This window comes from Zootoca vivipara, chromosome 16 (genome assembly GCF_965207765.1).
Source record: "Zootoca vivipara chromosome 16, rZooViv2.hap1.1, whole genome shotgun sequence".
Lineage (NCBI taxonomy): Eukaryota > Metazoa > Chordata > Lepidosauria > Squamata > Lacertidae > Zootoca > Zootoca vivipara.
Genome location: NC_142599.1, coordinates 24,284,762 through 24,303,680, shown reverse-complemented (window position 1 = coordinate 24,303,680; position 18,919 = coordinate 24,284,762). Strand labels below are relative to the sequence as shown.

Here is an 18,919-nt window from a genome sequence, read left to right as displayed (position 1 = left end):
ACAGCCAGTGGCGTAGCAAGGTCAGGAGGTACCCGGTGCAGAAAATTTCTTGTCACTTCCCCCCCTCCCAAATGAAATTATTAAAAGAAGGAAAATTAAGAAACTTACAGTTGTAAGTGTTATTTTCTGGTTTATTTACTTAACATTGTGAGTTTAAGCACTTAAAACTCTTTCCCCCTAACTTTATCTGCAAATTTTTAAAATGCTTTATTGGTTTTAAAAACTATGTAACATAATAATCAGAAAAAAAATGAAAAAATAAACAAACATTGATTCCAAAGTTGGTGCTTGTTGTATGTAGCAATTTGTTGTTTGCTTCCACATGACCTCTGGTCCCCTCATTGTGGTTCCCAGATTACATTTTTTAACAGCACACTAAACTTTGTCTCCTCTAGGTTATTTCATTTACATTAATTTTATAAGATTCTCCCATTACACGTAGAACGTCAATCCAGACCTGCCAACAGATTCTTTTTTTTTTTTTTGCAATGCTCTTTTAAATAAACTCTGTATACATCCCACTCTCTCTTAAATTTTTCATCAGTAACATCTCGGAACCTCTGCAAATTTTGAAAGCACATCATCAAAATCAATTCCTCTCACTACTTTGTTTTCAATTCAAGATGGCTAAGCCAGAGAGCCGAGCTTGACTCATAGTGGACCCAAGATAACTCTTGATTAATTTTAGCTTGGAAAAACTCCTCTCACATGATGCTGCAGAAACACATAACGTTAACAAGATTCTTAAGGCTAAAATCAGATTTGGTACAGAATCTGAAAGTTCATATTCAACAACTCTAAAAATCTTAAAGAAGACCATTTCAGAGAATCTGGTTTTGAAACTTTGGCAGCTTGTAGATGTCATCTTACTTGTGGAATCTCTCCATAGCTTCCAAGTACCCCGTATTTCCCGGGAAACCGTTTTTCCTTACCGTTTCCTGGCGGTCTCCCGTTTCAGCTCCTCTCCTGTTAATCTCCCTTATTTTGGCTCCTGTCGGCGGCCATTTTTCTGGTGCCGCTTTGCCCATCTATGGGCACCAGAAAATGGCCGCCGCTGGAAGTCGTGTCTACACATGTCTGGAAGTGCATAGACGCAACTTCCGGTGTCGCTTTGCCCATCGATGGGCACCAAAAATGGCGGGTGCGGGCACCGGAAGTTGTGTCTACGCACTTCCAGACATGTGTAGACGTAACTTCCGCCACTAGCGCCGGCCATTTTTGGTGCCCATAGATGGGCAAAGCGACACCGGCTGCCGATCCCGGATTTCTCCGCGAGAGACTTGGCAGGTATGAATCTCTCTAAGGATACCATCTTCAGACAGCTCATTGTAGTTTATGACTAAAGTTTTGTATTAACTGTGGAAGTTTGTCTTCTGAAGTTGTGATCACATTCTTGGGCTCGAGGACTGCAAACCGAGCTGATATACTTTCCATGTCTTTGCAGCGAGTGTCGATTTCTTGATAAAACCTGTCAATGCACTCTAACATTGATCTTCATTCAATTCTTTCATTGGATTTCAATTCTTCATTCAACATGAGTGGTTCATCTTGAGCCTTTTCTCCAAGTATCATTTGCTTCTTTCTGACGATCCTTCTTTCCATTTAAGGAATGTCCATCTCCTCACAAGTGTCGGTTGCAAACTGCAGTGCTGTCTCCACAATCTCATTTCTTTTGTCTTTCAAAAAGATCTTCAGACTTCTTATTTTGATAACACACTTCTCAAAACTGATTCCAACGTTCTGTAGGTATTTTTGAGTGTGATTTGCTTTTACTAAGACATTACTCCAGAAACTTGAAAAACATAAAAAACAAAAATAACATACTACTGGCAAAAGCATTTACGCTGCTTCTCTGGTTTCGACAGTTTCTGTGGGATTAAAGTTCTTCTATGGCATCAACAACCTCCTTGAAATTATCATGTATAGGTGTTACAGCTTCATAGTGAAGGTTCATCCTGACCTTTCGATGTTGATGCTGAACTGTAAGGTGTGACATATTTCAGCAACGATCCAGCCAGTGACTGCAGTTCCAAAGCTTTGACTTTCTGTTTTTTCTTTCACTGCACTCAACTTGGGCGGTTCCGTTTCATAGTCGGGTACCTGAAATAGGAAAACAGGATATATGTTGCTTTGCTTCGAAAAAATAAAATGCAATAATAATAATAATAATAGCAATGAGACGTGTAATTTAGGTCACGGTGTAGCTGTAGAAAATCATCACAACAACTTTCCTCTTATTTATGTGTAGCATGTTATAATACTTCTTTATTAAAAATAATTTGATATTTTGATTCCTATTTGCATTCCAGGAGTAAATTTTAAAGTATCTGTCACAAATTGTATAAACTATTATGAGCATTTTATCCTTGTGAGGTGGCTTAGAATGAGAGTGAGTGGCCTGTCCAAGGTCACTCAGTAATTTTTCTTGGCTCAATGGGGATCCCCATCGTTCAGCACCAAGGTCCAGCTCCAAGGGCCTTCTGGCGGTTCCCTCACTGCGAGGTTACAGGGAACCAGGAAAAGGGCCTTCTTGGTAGTGGCACCTGCCCTGTGGAACGCCCTCCCATCAGATATCAAGGCAATAAGAAACTATCTTACTTTTAAAAGACATCTGAAGGCAACCCTATTTAGGGAAGTTTTTAATGTTTAATGCTGTATTGTGTTTTAATATTCTGTTGGGAGCCGCCCAGAGTGTCTGGGAAAACGCAGCCAGATGAGCAGGGTATAAATAGATTTATTATTATTATTATTATTATTATTATTATTATTATTATTATTATTCTGGTCTCTCAGGTTCTAGCCCATCACTCCGCTCCTGGACCATACTTCTGTTTAGATGTAGACTCCTAGAGTGAACTCCAGCCAAGCCACAGTGGTAATGGCTGTAAAATGGAACCAAGTATCCTTGCATGTGGGAGGCGCTGTGGGTTAAACCACAGAGCCTAGGGCTTGCCGATAAGAAAGTCGGCGGTTCGAATCTCCGCGCCGGGGTGAGCTCCCGTTGTTCTGTCCCAGCTCCTGCCAACCTAGCAGTTCGAAAGAACATCAAAGTGCAAGTAGATAAATAGGTACCACTCCGGTGGGAAGGTAAACAGCGTTTCCGTGCGCTGCTCTGGTTCGCCAGAAGCGGCTTTGTCATGCTGGCCACATGACCCGGAAGCTGTACGCCGGCTCCCTCGGCCAATAAAGCGAGATGAGCGCCACAACCTCAGAGTTGTCCGGACTGGATCCTTTACCTTTTACCCTTGCATGTAGTGTGCAGCAGAAAACTCAGGGCAGGGATGCTGCAGCCTATTGTGGCTCTTATCTGAAGAGCACACCTGCCTTAAACATGCATTTCCAAAACCCATCCCAGCAGGATTACAGATCCCAGTTCCTATTTCCACCCCTATCCCTTTGGATTTGCTTCTTCATTCAGGTGCCAATTCTGTACAGTTAAGTGTTAGTGCAGTTGTTGGAACCCCGTGGGATTGGGAAGAGGTTTTGCCTCAAGTCTTGAGTTGCACAGACATGCAACTGACTTGCACAATTTTCGCACAAAGATCCCAAGACTTGTGGGGTATTCTGCTCACAAGTTTGCACTTTCATTTTTACTGCTTCACACTTAGCAACTTGTGCAGATCTACAGTATTCCACTTCAAACAATCTATTCATTGACCCTCTTGGAGCTTAGCATTTGAAAGGTGAAGAGTTGATTATGTTATATAAATTTGCAAATGAACGATGGGATTAAGTTTCCCCCCTCAACTCTGTATGTTTATTTTATCATATGTTTCCTGTGAAGAAAAGGCATGATTAGATAATATGGATAGGCCAGACCTTGAAAGACAACAGATTTGCATGGCATGCGTACTTGTGGTATGATAAAGGCAAAGTACATTAAGGATTTTATAATCACATAATTAGGAGATCACTAAACGTTTGGGGAAAATATAAAGATTTGTTAGAACAACAGACCCCTGTGGTGGTTGTCACCAACAGAAGCAACAACAATAAAAATAAATAGGAAAGAAAACTGGCTTACATATAGAGATCTCTGAATAGTAACAGAAGGGAAATTAAAGTTGAAAGAATTTGAAAATATTTGAGAACATATACTGTAAATGACCTGCTGCAGTACTATCAACTAAATTAGGAATTTAAGGAAGACAAAAAGAAAGGATTTATTTTATCCAGATTACAAAGAGAAATTATAGATGATAATACCAAAACATTGAAGAAGATGTATAATTTATTGCTAGAGTGGGAAACTAAATATGAAGAGGTTAAATGTGTAATGATCAAATGGGCACAAGATTCAGGACACAATATACAAATGGAAGATTGGGAAAAACTATGGAAAGTGAATTTAAAATTTACTGATTGTATAGTTTTGAAAGAGAATTATATGAAAATGATGTATAGATGGTATTTGACACCTGTTAAAATTACCAAAATGTATAAAACAAGTTCTAATACCGGTAAGTGCTGGAAGTGCAAAGAGAAAGAAGGTACATTTTATCATATGTGGTGGAATTGTATAGCAATTAAAAACTACTGTATTGGGAAATGATTTCTAATGAAATGAAAAAGATGTTTAATACAACATTTGTTTAAAAAAACCCAAAGCCTTTCTGTTAGGTATTACAGGACAGGACTTGCCAAAAGAGCGGAAGAAGTTATTTATGTGTGCTACAACGGTGGCTAGGATGTCACTAGACCAAAAAATGGAAAGATGACAAGATACCAATGAAAGAAGAATGGCAAGCAAAACTTATGCAATATGCCAAAATGGCGAAGCTTACAGAAAAACTTAAAGACAAGGACAATAGAGGCTTTAAAAAAGACGGAACTGTTTATGATGTACTTACAGAAATATTGTAAAGCTTTTACCAGGTCACACGGCCCTGAATCACTGAATCACTTTACCAGAAATTCATCAGGTAAGGTAGATGACTAAGCGGTTTAGGCACCGGTTTAGCTTCCCCCAGCAAAGAAAACAGAAAGCAAAAGTCCTTTCCAGGATTTAGTATAAAACAAGACAGCTTAAAAAGGTGTGCATGTCTTATAAAAGGGTTACAAACAGAAACTCAAAACGTTGCATAGTATAACTAGCTAAGCATACTTACAAGCAAACAGCATTTCAAAAGCACAGCATGAGATCAAGAAGTTGTTTCTCAAAAAGGCAAGATGCCTGCCAGGGCAGAATGCAATTTACATTTCAAAGGCAGGAACTCTTATCCTAAAATCCCCACGTGGAATTCCGATCAGAAACCAATCACCTTTTAGTTTCAATTATAAAGTTACCAATAGCAGTATGGGGAAGCAATAACTCATGGTCATCAGCAGCGCCGTCTTAAGCACCCCTGTCGCCATGGTGCGCCGGATCTCTCCGGCGCCCTCCCGCCCCGTTTCCCAGCGTGGTGGGCAGGTGGGCGCCGCGCGCAGCTGCGCAGCGGACCGGCGGGCGGGCGCAGCTCGCGGCGCCCTCCTGGCGGGCCGGCGCCATGGTGCCCTGCGCCACCGGGGGTCTACGATGATCCGGCCCTGGTCATCAGCCACAGCTGCACTTTGTTTAGACTCAGAGACTTGAGAGAGGAGAGACAGGATGAAGGCACAGCTCTCAAAACAACCAGCTCTATATTCCAGCTCTGAGTCCCAGACTGAACAGTAGCTTAGCCCAGTGGTCATCAACCCCCGGGCCATGGACCGGTACCGGTCCGTGGATCAATTGGTACCGGGCTGCCCAAGGAACATTAAATACAATTAAATTAAAATTATTAAATCAAAACAATCTAAATAAAATATAATCAATGTCCCCCCCCCCTCAGCGGGCCGCAGTAAAATTACCAAACGTTGACTGGTCCACGGCGATAAAAAGGTTGGGGAGCACTGGCTTAGCCAACTGGCTTATATACAGTAGTACTCAGTAACTTGCAACAGTAACAAACTTCCCCTAGCTACCCAATCCGTGAACAGCACTCTCAATCCTTCATTTGCATGTTGTGGACCTGAGTGAGAACTGCAGCCACTGTGGCCAGAAGGAGTACTGCAATTAACTTAATACATAACACCCATTGTGGACCTGAGTGAGAACTGCAGCCACAGTGGGCAGGGTAATAACTGCAGCCACGGTGGCCAGAAGGCGTACTGCAGTTAACTTAATACATAACAGCTCCAATCCACATTTCCCTCTCAGCTGCAACAGGTCTCCCCTTTTTAGTGTTAAGCAGTGTTAAGCAGATAACATCTTGGCCTTCCTTCCCAGCCAAAGACAATTAAATCACACTCTTAGAGACAGAGCTGATGGGAGAGAAGAGTTCGTCTTAAGGGAAACCCGGCATACTTTCCCAGAAAGCCATAGGGTTTCCTTCTCCCATAAGGCCACACTGAAGCATGAACCAAGGTTTAACATTTTCTAATTCCTAACTTCACTACAGAAGTGGACTCACTAGCAGGGTTTGAGTAAACACCTACAATTAAGAAAAGAAGTGTAAAAGTTAAGGAGCAATAATTGGGAAAATAACAAAACGTAAGATGTAACTTGAAAGACATGGTATAAACATGATAAGAATATAAGAATACTTAGGCAAAAGACTTTAAAATTAAGGTAAATCAAAATAAGCAGAAGAAGCAAATGTTTAAAGAACCAGAAGAGGCAGTTGAGGGAAGTCAAGGGAGGGTGGAGTGAGATTTGGATTTACATCTTTTTTTTCTTGTGTTGATGATGACTATGTTGAATATAAAATTGTAAAACCTAATAAAATTTATTTTTTAAAAAAAGAAACACATAAGAACATTAAAGCTCTCCAGTAAAATAAAGCTTATATTATATTCCTAGTTGTGAAGGCCCTCACATGGCAGTTTCAGCTTCATGGTCCCCCTTAATGCAGGTCCACCACTGATTCTCACCCTTATGCCAACGGCTCATATTAATTTATTTTTCTTTCCTATCTCTTTGGGATCACTTGAAGATGCTTTGTAGAGCACCAAGTGCTCTGTGGAGCACAGTTTGGCAACTGCTGCTCTAATATAATGATCCTGCCATCTCCAACATGACCCTTTGACCCACAGATAAAACATGCGTTCTGCATCCAGAGGGTCCCAGGTTCAAACCCCAGCATCTCCGGGTGGGGCTGGGAGAACCCTTTGCCTGAAACCCTGGCGAGCCCTCACCAGCCCATAGAATCATAGAGTTGGAAGAGACCACAAGGGCCATCCAGTCCAACCCCCTGCCAAGCAGGAAACACCATCAAAGCATTCTTGACATATGGCCGTCAAGCCTCCGCTTAAAGACCTCCAAAGAAGGAGACTCCACCACACTCCTTGGCAGCAAATTCCACTGTCGATCAGCTCTTACTGTCAGGAAGTTCTTCCTAATGTTTAGGTGGAATCTTCTTTCTTGTAGTTTGAATCCATTGCTCCGTGTCCGCTTCTCTGGAGCAGCAGAAAACAACCTTTCACCCTCCTCTATATGACATCCTTTTATATATTTGAACATGGCTATCATATCACCCCTTAACCTTCTCTTCTCCAGGCTAAACATACCAAGCTCCCTAAGCCGTTCCTCATAAGGCATCGTTTCCAGGCCTTTGACCATTTTGGTTGCCCTCTTCTGGACACGTTCCAGCTTGTCAGTATCCTTCTTGAACTGTGGTGCCCAGAACTGGACACAGTACTCCAGGTGATTTCTGACCAGAGCAGAATACAGTGGTACTGTTACTTCCCTTGATCTAGACGCTATACTCCTATTGATGCAGCCCAGAATTGCATTGGCTTTTTTAGCTGCTGCATCACACTGTTGACTCATGTCAAGTTTGTGGTCTACCAGGACTCCATGTAGTTTCAGTGGTCAGGAACTTATGGCCAACCCTCTGCAGGCCATTTTGATAGGTGGGTTGGCCACCTACCTGTCAATCATCTGACATCAGGTGATTTAAAGCCCTGCTGCTGCTGCTGCTGCTGCTGCTGCTGCTGCTGCTGCTGCTGCTGCTGCTGCTGCTGCTGCTACTACTACTACTGCTGCTGCTGCAAAGCAAAAGAAAGGAGGACCCTCAAAGTGTGCTCCTAACTTTGCCTTTGCAACCTTGGCTTTAATTCAGCACTTTTTGAATTTGGTGCCTTCTGTCACCGCCCAGGCTGCCAATTTCAAAAGGTGCCCAATTCAAGCCAAAGGTCCTAATTCTTTCTTCCTGTGTTGTATTTGATGCTGTGCCTTTTACTTGTCACACACCTGACCTCACCGGACATCAGGAGATAGGCAAGCGGATGTCACTAAAGGGCCTCATGGGCCGAAAGGGGAGACCTGAGGTGGGGCCTGGCCTGGACCCATAGTCCAGAGTTTCGTTTCCCCTGATGAAGCCTATCAGAGCAATGTTCTGGTTCCATATAAGGCAGCTTCTTTTGTGGTTGGTCGAGGTGGTGATGTATTTAGAGAACAAGTATGCACTTTTGGTTTCATTATGACTTACCCGGAGCCTTGATGACAGGAAACGCACAGTAAAGAAACATCAGAGCAAAGCCAAAATGATGCTACGCAGGGCATTTTTCATTCTGGGGCTACTTGGGCTACCAGCTGGTAAGTTTTGGATGCAAACCCGCCCCCCCCCCCGCCCCCCAAAAAAAGATCTGTAAAGGAAGAACATGCTTGATAGATAGGGTCTTGGTTATTTGGAGGTACTTCTTCAATTCATTTTAAAACATTTGCTCTATCACAAATCCTGGCTCCAAAACTACAAAGTTTTTGGTGGTGGCACCTAAAAGCCCCCCCCCCCCCCGGTTTACTGTGGCAGGTTTCTGGGGTACAGCCCCCTTCGTTCCATGCACGAAGGGTGATCCTCCACTGTGTTGTAAAATTTAAGCTGGTTCCTATGAACCCAGAGAAATGGATCTTGACCCAGGGAGAGCTCAAGGATCCAGGCAAGCAGACGAATTTAAGCGTCTCCTGCCCACCAAATAACAGAGACCAAACCAGGACGTACGAAGCAAGGCACTTTTATTTTTGCTGTTGCAACAGGGTCCTTCCTCTCACACAGGAGAACAAGGAAGGAACCCCAAACAAAGATGTCTTGCCCTTAAAAAGAAATTTGAAATTGGTTTCAGCCCACCCCCCAGAAGCATCATCCATATGTCACAGAAGGGGTGTAGCCCAAGACCCCCCCTCCCTAGATTCATCATAGGTACATACAGAAAGGGGAGGTCTGGTGGCAGTAATCTGAGCAGTCTGGACCCTGCCCCCTGCCCCCAAAACCTAATCAACAAAATTGAGAGATATTTACATTTCCCTGTTTCCCAGCCAAGTTAATCACAACCTTTTGTCTGGCACTCAGGTATCAGGATGCCAGGGATTATCACTTTAATTCCTGAGACAATGAGAAGGTTCCCCCCACCCCACTTCTTCCTTGCAGAGGAACACCTGGTCAGAGAGAGTCAAAATGGTGTCAGTCAGGCCTGTTTTCCTGTGCTGCTTCAGACATGTTTCTGTACATTCGTTACATGTTTTATGAACCATTATTATATATATATAGATATGACCTCAAAATTCTTATAACAACTGTTTGATGATGGGCACAAAGGTGGGTGGGGGGTGTCAGGCGTGGGACCATGAAGGAGGCATTCCTGGTATGCAAATAACTTTAAGGTGATTCCCAACAGCAAAAATGTTTTCAGGCTATCATCATTTGTCACCTATCATGTGGAAGACGTGGTCCTCATTAGTTGGCAGCATTAAGATAAATTCAACAGTGTAAACGGAGGACCTTCTCGGTAGTGGCGCCTTCCCTGTGGAACGGCCTCCCATCGGATGTCAAGGAAATAAACGACTATCTGACTTTTAGAAGACATCTGAAGGCAGCCCTGTTTAGGGAAGCTTTTAATGTTTGATGTTCTATTGTGCTTTTAATTCTGTTGGGAACCGCCCAGAGTGGCTGGGGAAACCCAGCCAGATGGGTGGGGTATAAATAAATAATAATAATAATTAATAATAATAATAATAATAATAATAAAGTTTTGGTGGGTGTATTAATGGAATACGGAATGGTTTAGTTTATGTAAACTATGCAGGGATTTACGATATGCGAATTGAACCGTGGAAAGAGAAGAAGGGAAGTCATTGACATTTTAAGGTTGTTTAATGAATACTTTAAAATAGAAAACTTAATAAAAATTATACTTAAAAAAAGAAAAGAGACATGGCCCTCATTTAAGCCAGAATTATCCAAAACCCCGGGGCTTTCTACATTAAAAGTCAGAAGGACTTAAGTTTAATGAATATGTGCAGGAGTTTGGAGGCTGGGATCCCTTCCTACTTTACCATTCTGGGGAGGAAGTTGCAGGTCTTGCCACACACACATTCCACCATCACAGGGCCATATGGAACTGTGAGCAACCATATTGGGCGTGCAATTGGCAGGGGAAGCCCTGTTGGTGGTGGTGCCACTGAGCGCTGCCTGTTCGATGCTTCCCAGCGGACAGGATCTTCTTGGTAGCAGCTGCCCTTTGATGCTATGCCCTCCCTACTGAAATGTGCCTGTCCTTCACTATTATGGAATATCCAGGCACAACCAGAAAACCTTCCTGTTCCCTCAGGCATCTCATGACTGAGACACACTATTCCTGGCCACCTTGAAATGCTTCAACTGTGTGAAGATATTTGATTGCTTTCAAATGTTTTTCAGACCTGTGTATTGTTGTGCCAGCCTCACCTCCTTGGGGAGGAAGCGGGGTGATTAATTAATTGGTGTGTGTGTGTGTGTGTGTGTGTGTGTGTGTGTGTGTGTGTGTGTGTAGATAGAGCAGTCATTAATTAATTGTGTGTGCATCTGATAAAAACAAGCAGGGAGGTGACAGCTGGCTGGGCTAAGGAAGTGATGCCTTCTTGAGAGAGGGATTAGTCCCTGCCTGCGAGAAGGACAGACTCCCCAAGTGTCCCTATTTTCCACGGACGTCCCTGATTTAGAGAAGCTGTCCCAGTTTCTGATTTGATCCTGAAATGTCCCGCTTTTCCTTAGGACGTCCATATTTTCACTGGAGAAATGTTGGAGGTTATGGAGTTATCCAACCCCCGAGCCGTCTGAAGGCAATCCTGGATAGGGAAGGGAGGGTGTTTTTTTTAATGTTTAATGTTTTATTGTGTTTTTATACATTTTGGAAGCTGTCCATAGTGTCAGGGCAACCCAATAAGATATGTAAAGTATAGTAAAATTATCATTATGGAATGGGACGTCCCTATTTTCATCAGAGAAATGTTGGAAGGTATGGAAGGAGGCAGTGGTAATAACACTCCTCAAGAAACCATTCCTGGATCCCAAAAATCTATGTGATTATCAGCCTGTTGCCAATCTCCCCTTCTTGGCCAAGGTTCTTGAGCAGGTGGTTGTGGCACTTGGAGGAAATTGATTTTTGAGATCCATTTCAGTTGGGGTTTAGCCCCAGTTTTGGCACAGAAAATGCTTTGGCCGACCTGTAATGATTACCTCTTTTGAGAAAGAGACAGAGGAAATGTGTCCTTGTCAGGGCCAGTGCTAGGGTTTTTTGCGCCCTAGGCAAGATCACCTTCTGGCGCCCCTCCCATTAATAAAAAATAAAATTAACAATTAAAAAAATTAAAATAAAAAATAGAAAAAAAGTAGAAAAAATAAAAAGTAGAATAAAATAAAATAAAAAACAGCTGAGAGGCGCAGCAAGGTGGCCCCAGGCTTGTGCTCCCCGCGTGCCTTCAGAGCTTCGCGTGGGGAGCGTGAGGCTGGGGCCGCCTCCACTGCGCCTGTCAGCTGTGTCTGTTGAGCGGCTTCAGGCCACTCTCTGGAGGCAAGCGCATGCCTCAGGAGAGCGGGCTGAAGCCGCTCAACAGGTGACAGGCGCAGTGGAAGCGGCACTGGGGGGCAGCGGGCGGCGGGCAGGCTGGCAGCGCCCCCTCCATTTTGGCGCCCTAGGTAGCTGCCTAGTTCGCCTAAATGGACGTGCCGGCCCTGGTCCTTGTTAATTCTTCTATCTGCAGTCAATAGTGGAGGAGAGCAAGACTTCCTTCATACAGGGTCTGGCTGGGTTATAGGCTTAGCTGCCCTCCCAGCACCCCCCCCCAAATGCTCTGGCTGCATTGCTGTGAACGGCCATCTTTTGCTTCAAGTAGGGCCAGGAATTTTAGTCTGGCCCAAGTTCAGCTTCAGAGAGGTCCCATACTGGAGAGGGCACTTGAGGGAAGGAGAAACTGCTGGCTCTCCTCTGGCTCCACTACTGATGGCACAAAGGCAACCCAAGAGGGGTCAAAACACCTTCCAGCTTTGCTCCGGGAGCACCAATCACCAGTCTATGGAATAGGGCGGGGGCAACATTTCGTCATTCTCTTCAGAACCCAGCCCTGGAAAACTAGAATTGCTTTTGGAAGACTTTGGGCAGCTCCACACCATCCCTTTAAGGCACATGGCTTATCCCAAAGAATCCTGGGAACTGTAGTTTCCTCTCACAGAACTATAACTCCCAGCACCTTTAGCATTCTGCAGCCTCAAGAATACTTTTGTGGGGGGGAGCCATGTGCTTTAGATGTGTGTTGGATGTGCTTTAAATGGATGGTGTGCACCTGCCCTTAGAGGACAGGTGACACTGCAACATCTTCATGGTTTGAGCCCTGGTTGAATGTGAACAAAAAATAAAGGCTCCAGCCCTTCCTAGCTGAAAGCCAAGAGAGCTGTTGCCTGTCAGTGTGGACAATACTAGGCTAGATGGACCAATGGTCAGACTTCACATAAGGCAGCTTCCTACGTTTCTTGACAGTTTCTTCCTTCATTTTATTGACCATACAGGTTCCTCTCGTGAAGAAAATGCTGTGAATATGAAAGGAATTCTGGGAGGATCTGCAACTTTCCTGCTGAACATTTCAGAACAATTTAAAAAGATTTCCTGGCTTAGAATTAAAGGACAGAAGGATGTTAAAATTTTTGTGGTAGCGATTCCACAAAAGAATCTAGAAGAGAAATGTGAACTCAGTGTCAAAATTCCAGCATATGAAGGCCGACTGAGTGTCTCTGAGGACTGCAAGAGGTTACAAATCAATAATCTGAGTCAAGAGGATTCTGCCACATACACAGCACAAATCACGATAGCTGAAGAAAAAGAACCAATAAGTGAGACCTTTTCCCTGAGGGTATATAGTAAGTATTCTAAACATTTCAGGCACCCAGGATAGGGCTCTGATCGAAGCATCTTAAGCCTTGAACTGGCTTTCATGTAGAGTCACAAATGATAATAGAGCATCATCTCTCCTTCAGTCCCTGACCCTGTGGAAATAATTCTGCGCCTGCATCCACACCCGGGCCCTTCTGCACTGATGAGGCCAACAAGGAGAATTAAAATGGTGCTTCATACAACACAATATGGAGCTCTATCCAGACCCCCCACAAAAAGAAACTAACAGGGCCCATCCCCATGGGTAAGATCTCACATTAATTCAAGATAATGCCTCATTATCAGCTGTAGCTTAATGGGTTTTTGAGGTGATGGTGCACATGACAAGAGCTAGAATGGCTCCATCACTCCACTTTCACCTCTTCCCACAGCAAGGGATGAAAACCAGTGTGGGATATTTTTGGCACAGAATTCGCACTCAGTCAGGCATATTGTATTTATTTCCTGCCCCAGGACAGATTACAAGGTTTTAAAATCAAGTAAAACAATTTAAATGTAGCAGATTGGGATTGGACCTAAATACATATGAGGTGTCAGAGGCCAAGGTAAAGAGGGGTGTGTTCAGCATATGATATAAACACAATATAATGAAGGTGCCAGGCAGACCTCTGTAGGGAAGGAATCCCATAGCTCAGGGGCTACTGCAAAGAACGCCCCATCCTCGGCCACCCCCGCCAAATGTTTGAGGGAAATGGATGTACAGATAGAGTCTCCTCTGCTGATCTTCACATCCAAGGGGGTCTGTAGGGAAGTAAATAATCTCACATGTTTAGTTGCTTATCTCCATTCTAAATAAAAAAACCTTTTTGCATGTTTTTGCTGCTGTCTTCTCTTACCTTTCCATTTATTTGCAACTGCCTTATTTGCCATTTCTGCCAATTATTGTCCTTTTTTTTTTAATATAATTTTTATTAGATTTTAACAAGAAATACAGGAAAAAAGAAAAAGGCACAGAAAAGAAAGATACAACAATCAAAAAAAAAGAAAAAAGACAGAAACAAAAAACAAAAACAAATTCAGGCTTCCTCATTTCCCCTTCTTGAGTTCTTATTGTTAAAAATAATTCTCGCATTTTCCCATTCTAACTTCACATTCTTTTTTCTAAATTTCAACTTTTTCATTGCTATTATCCATTCTCCTTATACTTTGACCTCTTTTCTCTTAACATCTTCTCTCCAAAATTATTATTATCTAATCCCTAATCTCTTTCCCTTACCCAAAAATATATAAGATTCGCATCCAAATTTATTACCCATTTACTTCCACCCACACAACAAAGTTCCCGCCCCCCCCTCCCTGAAATCGAAGTCTCCAGATGTATCAGCCAGGTTCTTCATACAATCCTTAATACATTCCGAGATCAGACCATATTATTTCAGACAATACCAGATAATCCAGAACCCCTCAACCCACCCCTAGTCTGTCCCATACCAACTTTTGCCGAACTCTTGCCCCCCTCTTCTGTAATCCCATCACTTTATATCTTTGCACCTTTTCATCATCTTTTTACCCCCCAACTGTTTGCATCCTCCCCTCTCTCACCGGGGCGCTGATTTTCCCAACCTCTTTTTTGGGGTGCTTTTTTGCTTTTACCCTCTCCTGTTTCACTTCTCTCACCAGTGAAACAGTGTTTTCTCCTACTTTTCCTCCCTGTTCCACCCCTCCCACCAGTAGAACAGTGTTCTTTTCAGGAAATAAGTCCATTGGTTCAGCATATTGTCCTTCAATATTATCTTTCTCCTCTTCTAGGTTTTTTACATGCGTCACTCCAGCACGGTCCTGGTCTTCCAATCTTTTTTCTTCTCCCTTCTCCTGATCTTCTATTTCTGTTGGTTCCTGTGTTTTAAAGTCAGAAACAAATGTCTCGACAGTCTCTTCTCTCAGGAAATTTACATCAAGCTTGGAGATACTCACTTGCTTAGTAAGATCCAAAATTGTTGCCAATATTAAGTCCCACTGTGTGACTTCCTGTCCACTCTCTGGAACCTTCTCTCCTGGTCCTTTGTCTTTGACTTCCGGTCTGCCGCGCTGGAATGGAGGCGCAGAAACCTCGCGCTGCGAAGTTTCTGGCATCGCGGAGGGGGGGGAAATCCGCAGGGGCACGCGGATCCCCGTAAATACCCCTGGTTGAGCGTCCAGGGGGCAAATTTTGCCTGGCAGAGCTCCAGAAGCGACTCCTCAGCTGCCCAGGAAGCCCGCAAGAGCTCCTGAGAGCCAGCCGAGTGGCAGTCGCGGGAGCCATTTTAGGCATACCATCGTTACCTCCAAGAAGCGAAGCTCCGAGCCTCCAACCTGCAGGCGGTGGATTCTTCCTGAAAAAGTTATGATCTGGACGAAGTAAGTTGAAATCAATCAATTTGGAACAAGAATTTGGCAGTGGGAGGCGGAGATTAAAAAGGGAAGCCATCTCCCCCCGATTGAGTAACTAAAGATCGCAGCAAGCTAGAAAACCCAGAAATGCTGTAAAAAGAACTTTTTCCTGAGGCAGAGTAAAGGAAAAAGTAAGTGGTGTATTTATCTCTGCAAAAGACTGAGATCTAGTATGAGAAAAGCCCCCTGCGAGCCTGGAGTCGGGTCAAAGGAAAGATCAGCCAGTCTGCTGAATGACGTCACAATACAAAGGAATGTGTCTGGCTGAATGTGAGAGACTGAGAGCTGTAAACAGTGAAAGAGGACTTGTTTTGCCTTGAGGCTGCTCAGTATTGACTCTGAGGAAAAGAAGGAGTAAAGAGAGAGATTTTGACCAAGTGGGACTAGATTCCTGGCTTTTTGCTTGTTTGTTCACTTTTCATTTATATTGGACCAAAACATCAACTCCACTGCCTGTCTGCACAAAGATGGAGGAGGTTTCCTGCCAATTATTGTCCTTATGTATACCATGTCTCTCTCCCTTCCTGTTCAGAGCGTTTATTGGAGGCTGACCTGGAGATTGTCTGTGACGGAAAAGGTTCTAGTGGTGGGAATGGAACTCTGCAGCTGAACTGCTCTGCAGGGAGCTGGGAAGAGGATGCAACAATCAGCTGGGCCCCAGCCAGCATGAGTGAATCCACCGGGAGATCTCTTGTTACCAGGCACAATTTAGAAGGCAATGATTTGAACTTCACTTGCATAGTAGAGAACCCTGTTAGCGAAGCATCAAAGACAGTGTCTTTCCTGAAAATCTGCAGTGGTAAGATTTTCTCTCCATTTTTCTCTTGGCAGAATTATGCCTCTATCTAAGCTAGTCTTGCAATCCTGTTTGTTGATGACATGCTCATCCAGACTCTTACTTGTCCTTTGCCCAGAATGTAGGGATCAGAGCTGTTTTGCACTTCTCCCATACAGTCTAGGCGCGGGTCCAGTTTTGCCCTTACCCAGCTACTATCCCCTGGAAAACCTGCTCTTTAACACTAAATCATAGCAAATGTTAAGTGTCTTTCGAGAAAATTTGCAGTGGTAAGATTTTTTTCTCCATTTCTCTCTTGGCAGAGTAATGCCTGCATCTAAGCTTGGGCTCATCCATACTTCTACTTGTCCCCTATTTTCTAGACACGGGTCTGAATGATTTTCCACTTGTTCACTTTTCCAAGAAAAAACCGCTCCTTACTGCTGAATCAGAGCAAATGTCAACCTGCGGAAAACCTGATTGAAGTTTGCTCCGGTTCAGCTGTAAAGAGTGGGTTTTCTTGGAGGAAGGCAGCAGGAGAAGCAAAAGTGTGGATGAGCCTCTAATTTTGCAATCCTGTTTGTGGATGAAGTTAAGTGGCTGTGAGGAGAACAGAGGACCTGGGAAAAGGTAGAAGAACACCTCTGTGGTTTTGTAGAATTAGAACATTTGTAATATCCTTACAGGAAACTGGCAGTGGTAAGATTTTTCTCTCTTTAAAGCTACTTAGGAAGACAGTGCTCCACCACTCATTTCTAGGCAGAGTCATGGGTCTAAGCTAGTCTTACGATCCTAGAATCACTCCTTGGCAGCAAATTCCAGTGCCGAACAGCTCTTACTGTCAGGAAGTTCTTCCTAATGTTTAGGTGGAATCTTCTTTCCTGTAGTTTGAATCCATTGCTCCGTGTCTGCTTCTCTGGAGCAGCAGAAAACAACCTTTCTCCCTCCTCTATATGACATCATTTTATATATTTGAACATACCCAGCTCCCTAAGCCGTTCCTCATAAGGCGATTCCAGGCCTTTGACCATTTTGGTTGCCCTCTTCTGGACACATTTGAAGATGACCTGACTAGGAGATGATCCTGTTTGAAGATGACCTGACTAGGAGGACTGAGGACCTGGAAAAGGTCTTTGCATACAGTAATTTGCTCAGGTTTGTTTGTTGTTTGTTGACAAACCTAGACAGCATCTTAAAAAGCAGAGACATCACCTTGCCTACAAAGGTCCGTATAGTTAAAGCTATGGTTTTCCCAGTAGTGATGTATGGAAGTGAGAGCTGGACCATAAAGAAGGCTGATTGCCAAATAATTGATGCTTTTGAATTATGGTGCTGGAGGAGACTCTTGAGAGTCCCATGGACTGCAAGAAGATCAAACCTATCCATTCTGAAGGAAATCAGCCCTGAGTGCTCACTGGAAGGACAGATCATGAAGCTGAGGCTCCAATACTTTGGCCACCTCATGAGAAGAGAAGACTCACTGGAAAAGACCCTGATGTTGGGAAAGATTGAGGGCACTAGGAGAAGGGGACGACAGAGGACGAGATGGTTGGACAGTGTTCTCGAAGCTACGAACATGAGTTTGACCAAACTGCGGGAGGCAGTGCAAGATAGGAGTGCCTGGCGTGCTCTGGTCCATGGGGTCACAAAGAGTCGGACACGACTAAACAACAACAATTTGCTCAGAGCCCACTGACCCAAACAATCTTGATATTTTCCCCATGTGTGATTCTTTACATTTCACTGGTTGTTTGTAGCACAAGATGACGGAGAACTGGACCAAAACAAACAGAGTGAACTTCAAAAGGGACAAAACCAAGGTTCTAATAATCAGATGCACAAACGTAGGATAGAAGAAACTTGGCTTGACAGCAGCACATGTAAACAGGATCTAGGGGTCTTGCAGAGCACAAACTTAACATGAGTCAACTGTGTGATGAGTCAACTGTGTGATGCAGTAGCAAACAACAACCACAACAACAATGCAATTCTAGGTTGCATCAACAGAAGTATAATGTTCAGAGTAATACCACCATTGTATTCTGCCTTGGGGCTCATCCACACTTTGCTTGTCCTGCGTCTAAAAAGCACAGGTCTGAGCAGTTTCCCCCTTGTCCCATGCTTTCTAGGTAGGAGTCTGAGTGGTTTTCCATTTGCCCTGCCACTTTCCCTGGGAAAACCCACTCTTTACAGCTGAATCAGAGCAAACATCAATCCATGGGAAACCTGGTTGACGTTTGTTCCAATTCAGCAGCAAAGAGCAGGTTTTCCCCTGGGACGTATGGGCGAGCCCTTGGTCAGACCCCACCTGGAGTCCTGTGTCCAGTTCTGGGCACCATAATTGGAGGAGAATATTGACAAGCTAGAACGTCCACAGAGGAGGGTGACCAAGATGATAAAGAATCTGGAAACCAAGGATTATGAGGAACAGTTGAGGGAGTTGGGTATGTTTAGGCTGGATAAGAGAAGACTGAGGGGTGATATGATAGCCATCTTCAAATATCCAAAGGGCAAGCCTGTTTTCTCCTGCACTGGAGGATAGGACTTGATTGCAAGAAAGGAGATTCCAACCAAACGTTAAAACAGTAACGTTTCTGACAGTAAAAGCTGTTC

At 43.8% G+C, this 18,919-nt stretch overlaps 1 protein-coding gene across 10 annotated transcripts in view; it reads left to right on the top strand.

Annotated features, from left to right (window-relative positions):
• The first annotated feature begins 8,428 nt into the window (after window positions 1-8,428).
• The window catches only part of LOC118075668 (SLAM family member 9), a 53,731-nt gene continuing 43,240 nt past the window's right edge, over window positions 8,429-18,919 (top strand). For 5 of the 10 annotated variants that reach the window (XM_088660069.1, XM_088660068.1, XM_088660065.1 and 2 more), the window contains exons 1-2: window positions 8,429-8,557; window positions 12,780-13,127. In XM_088660069.1, coding sequence (XP_088516195.1) covers window positions 8,506-8,557; window positions 12,780-13,127 — 400 coding nt within the window. In that variant the 5' untranslated portion in view covers window positions 8,429-8,505. The remainder of the gene's footprint in view (window positions 8,558-12,779; window positions 13,128-18,919) is intronic. The other 5 variants (XM_088660067.1, XM_088660066.1, XM_088660063.1 and 2 more) reach the window with 2 other exon arrangements.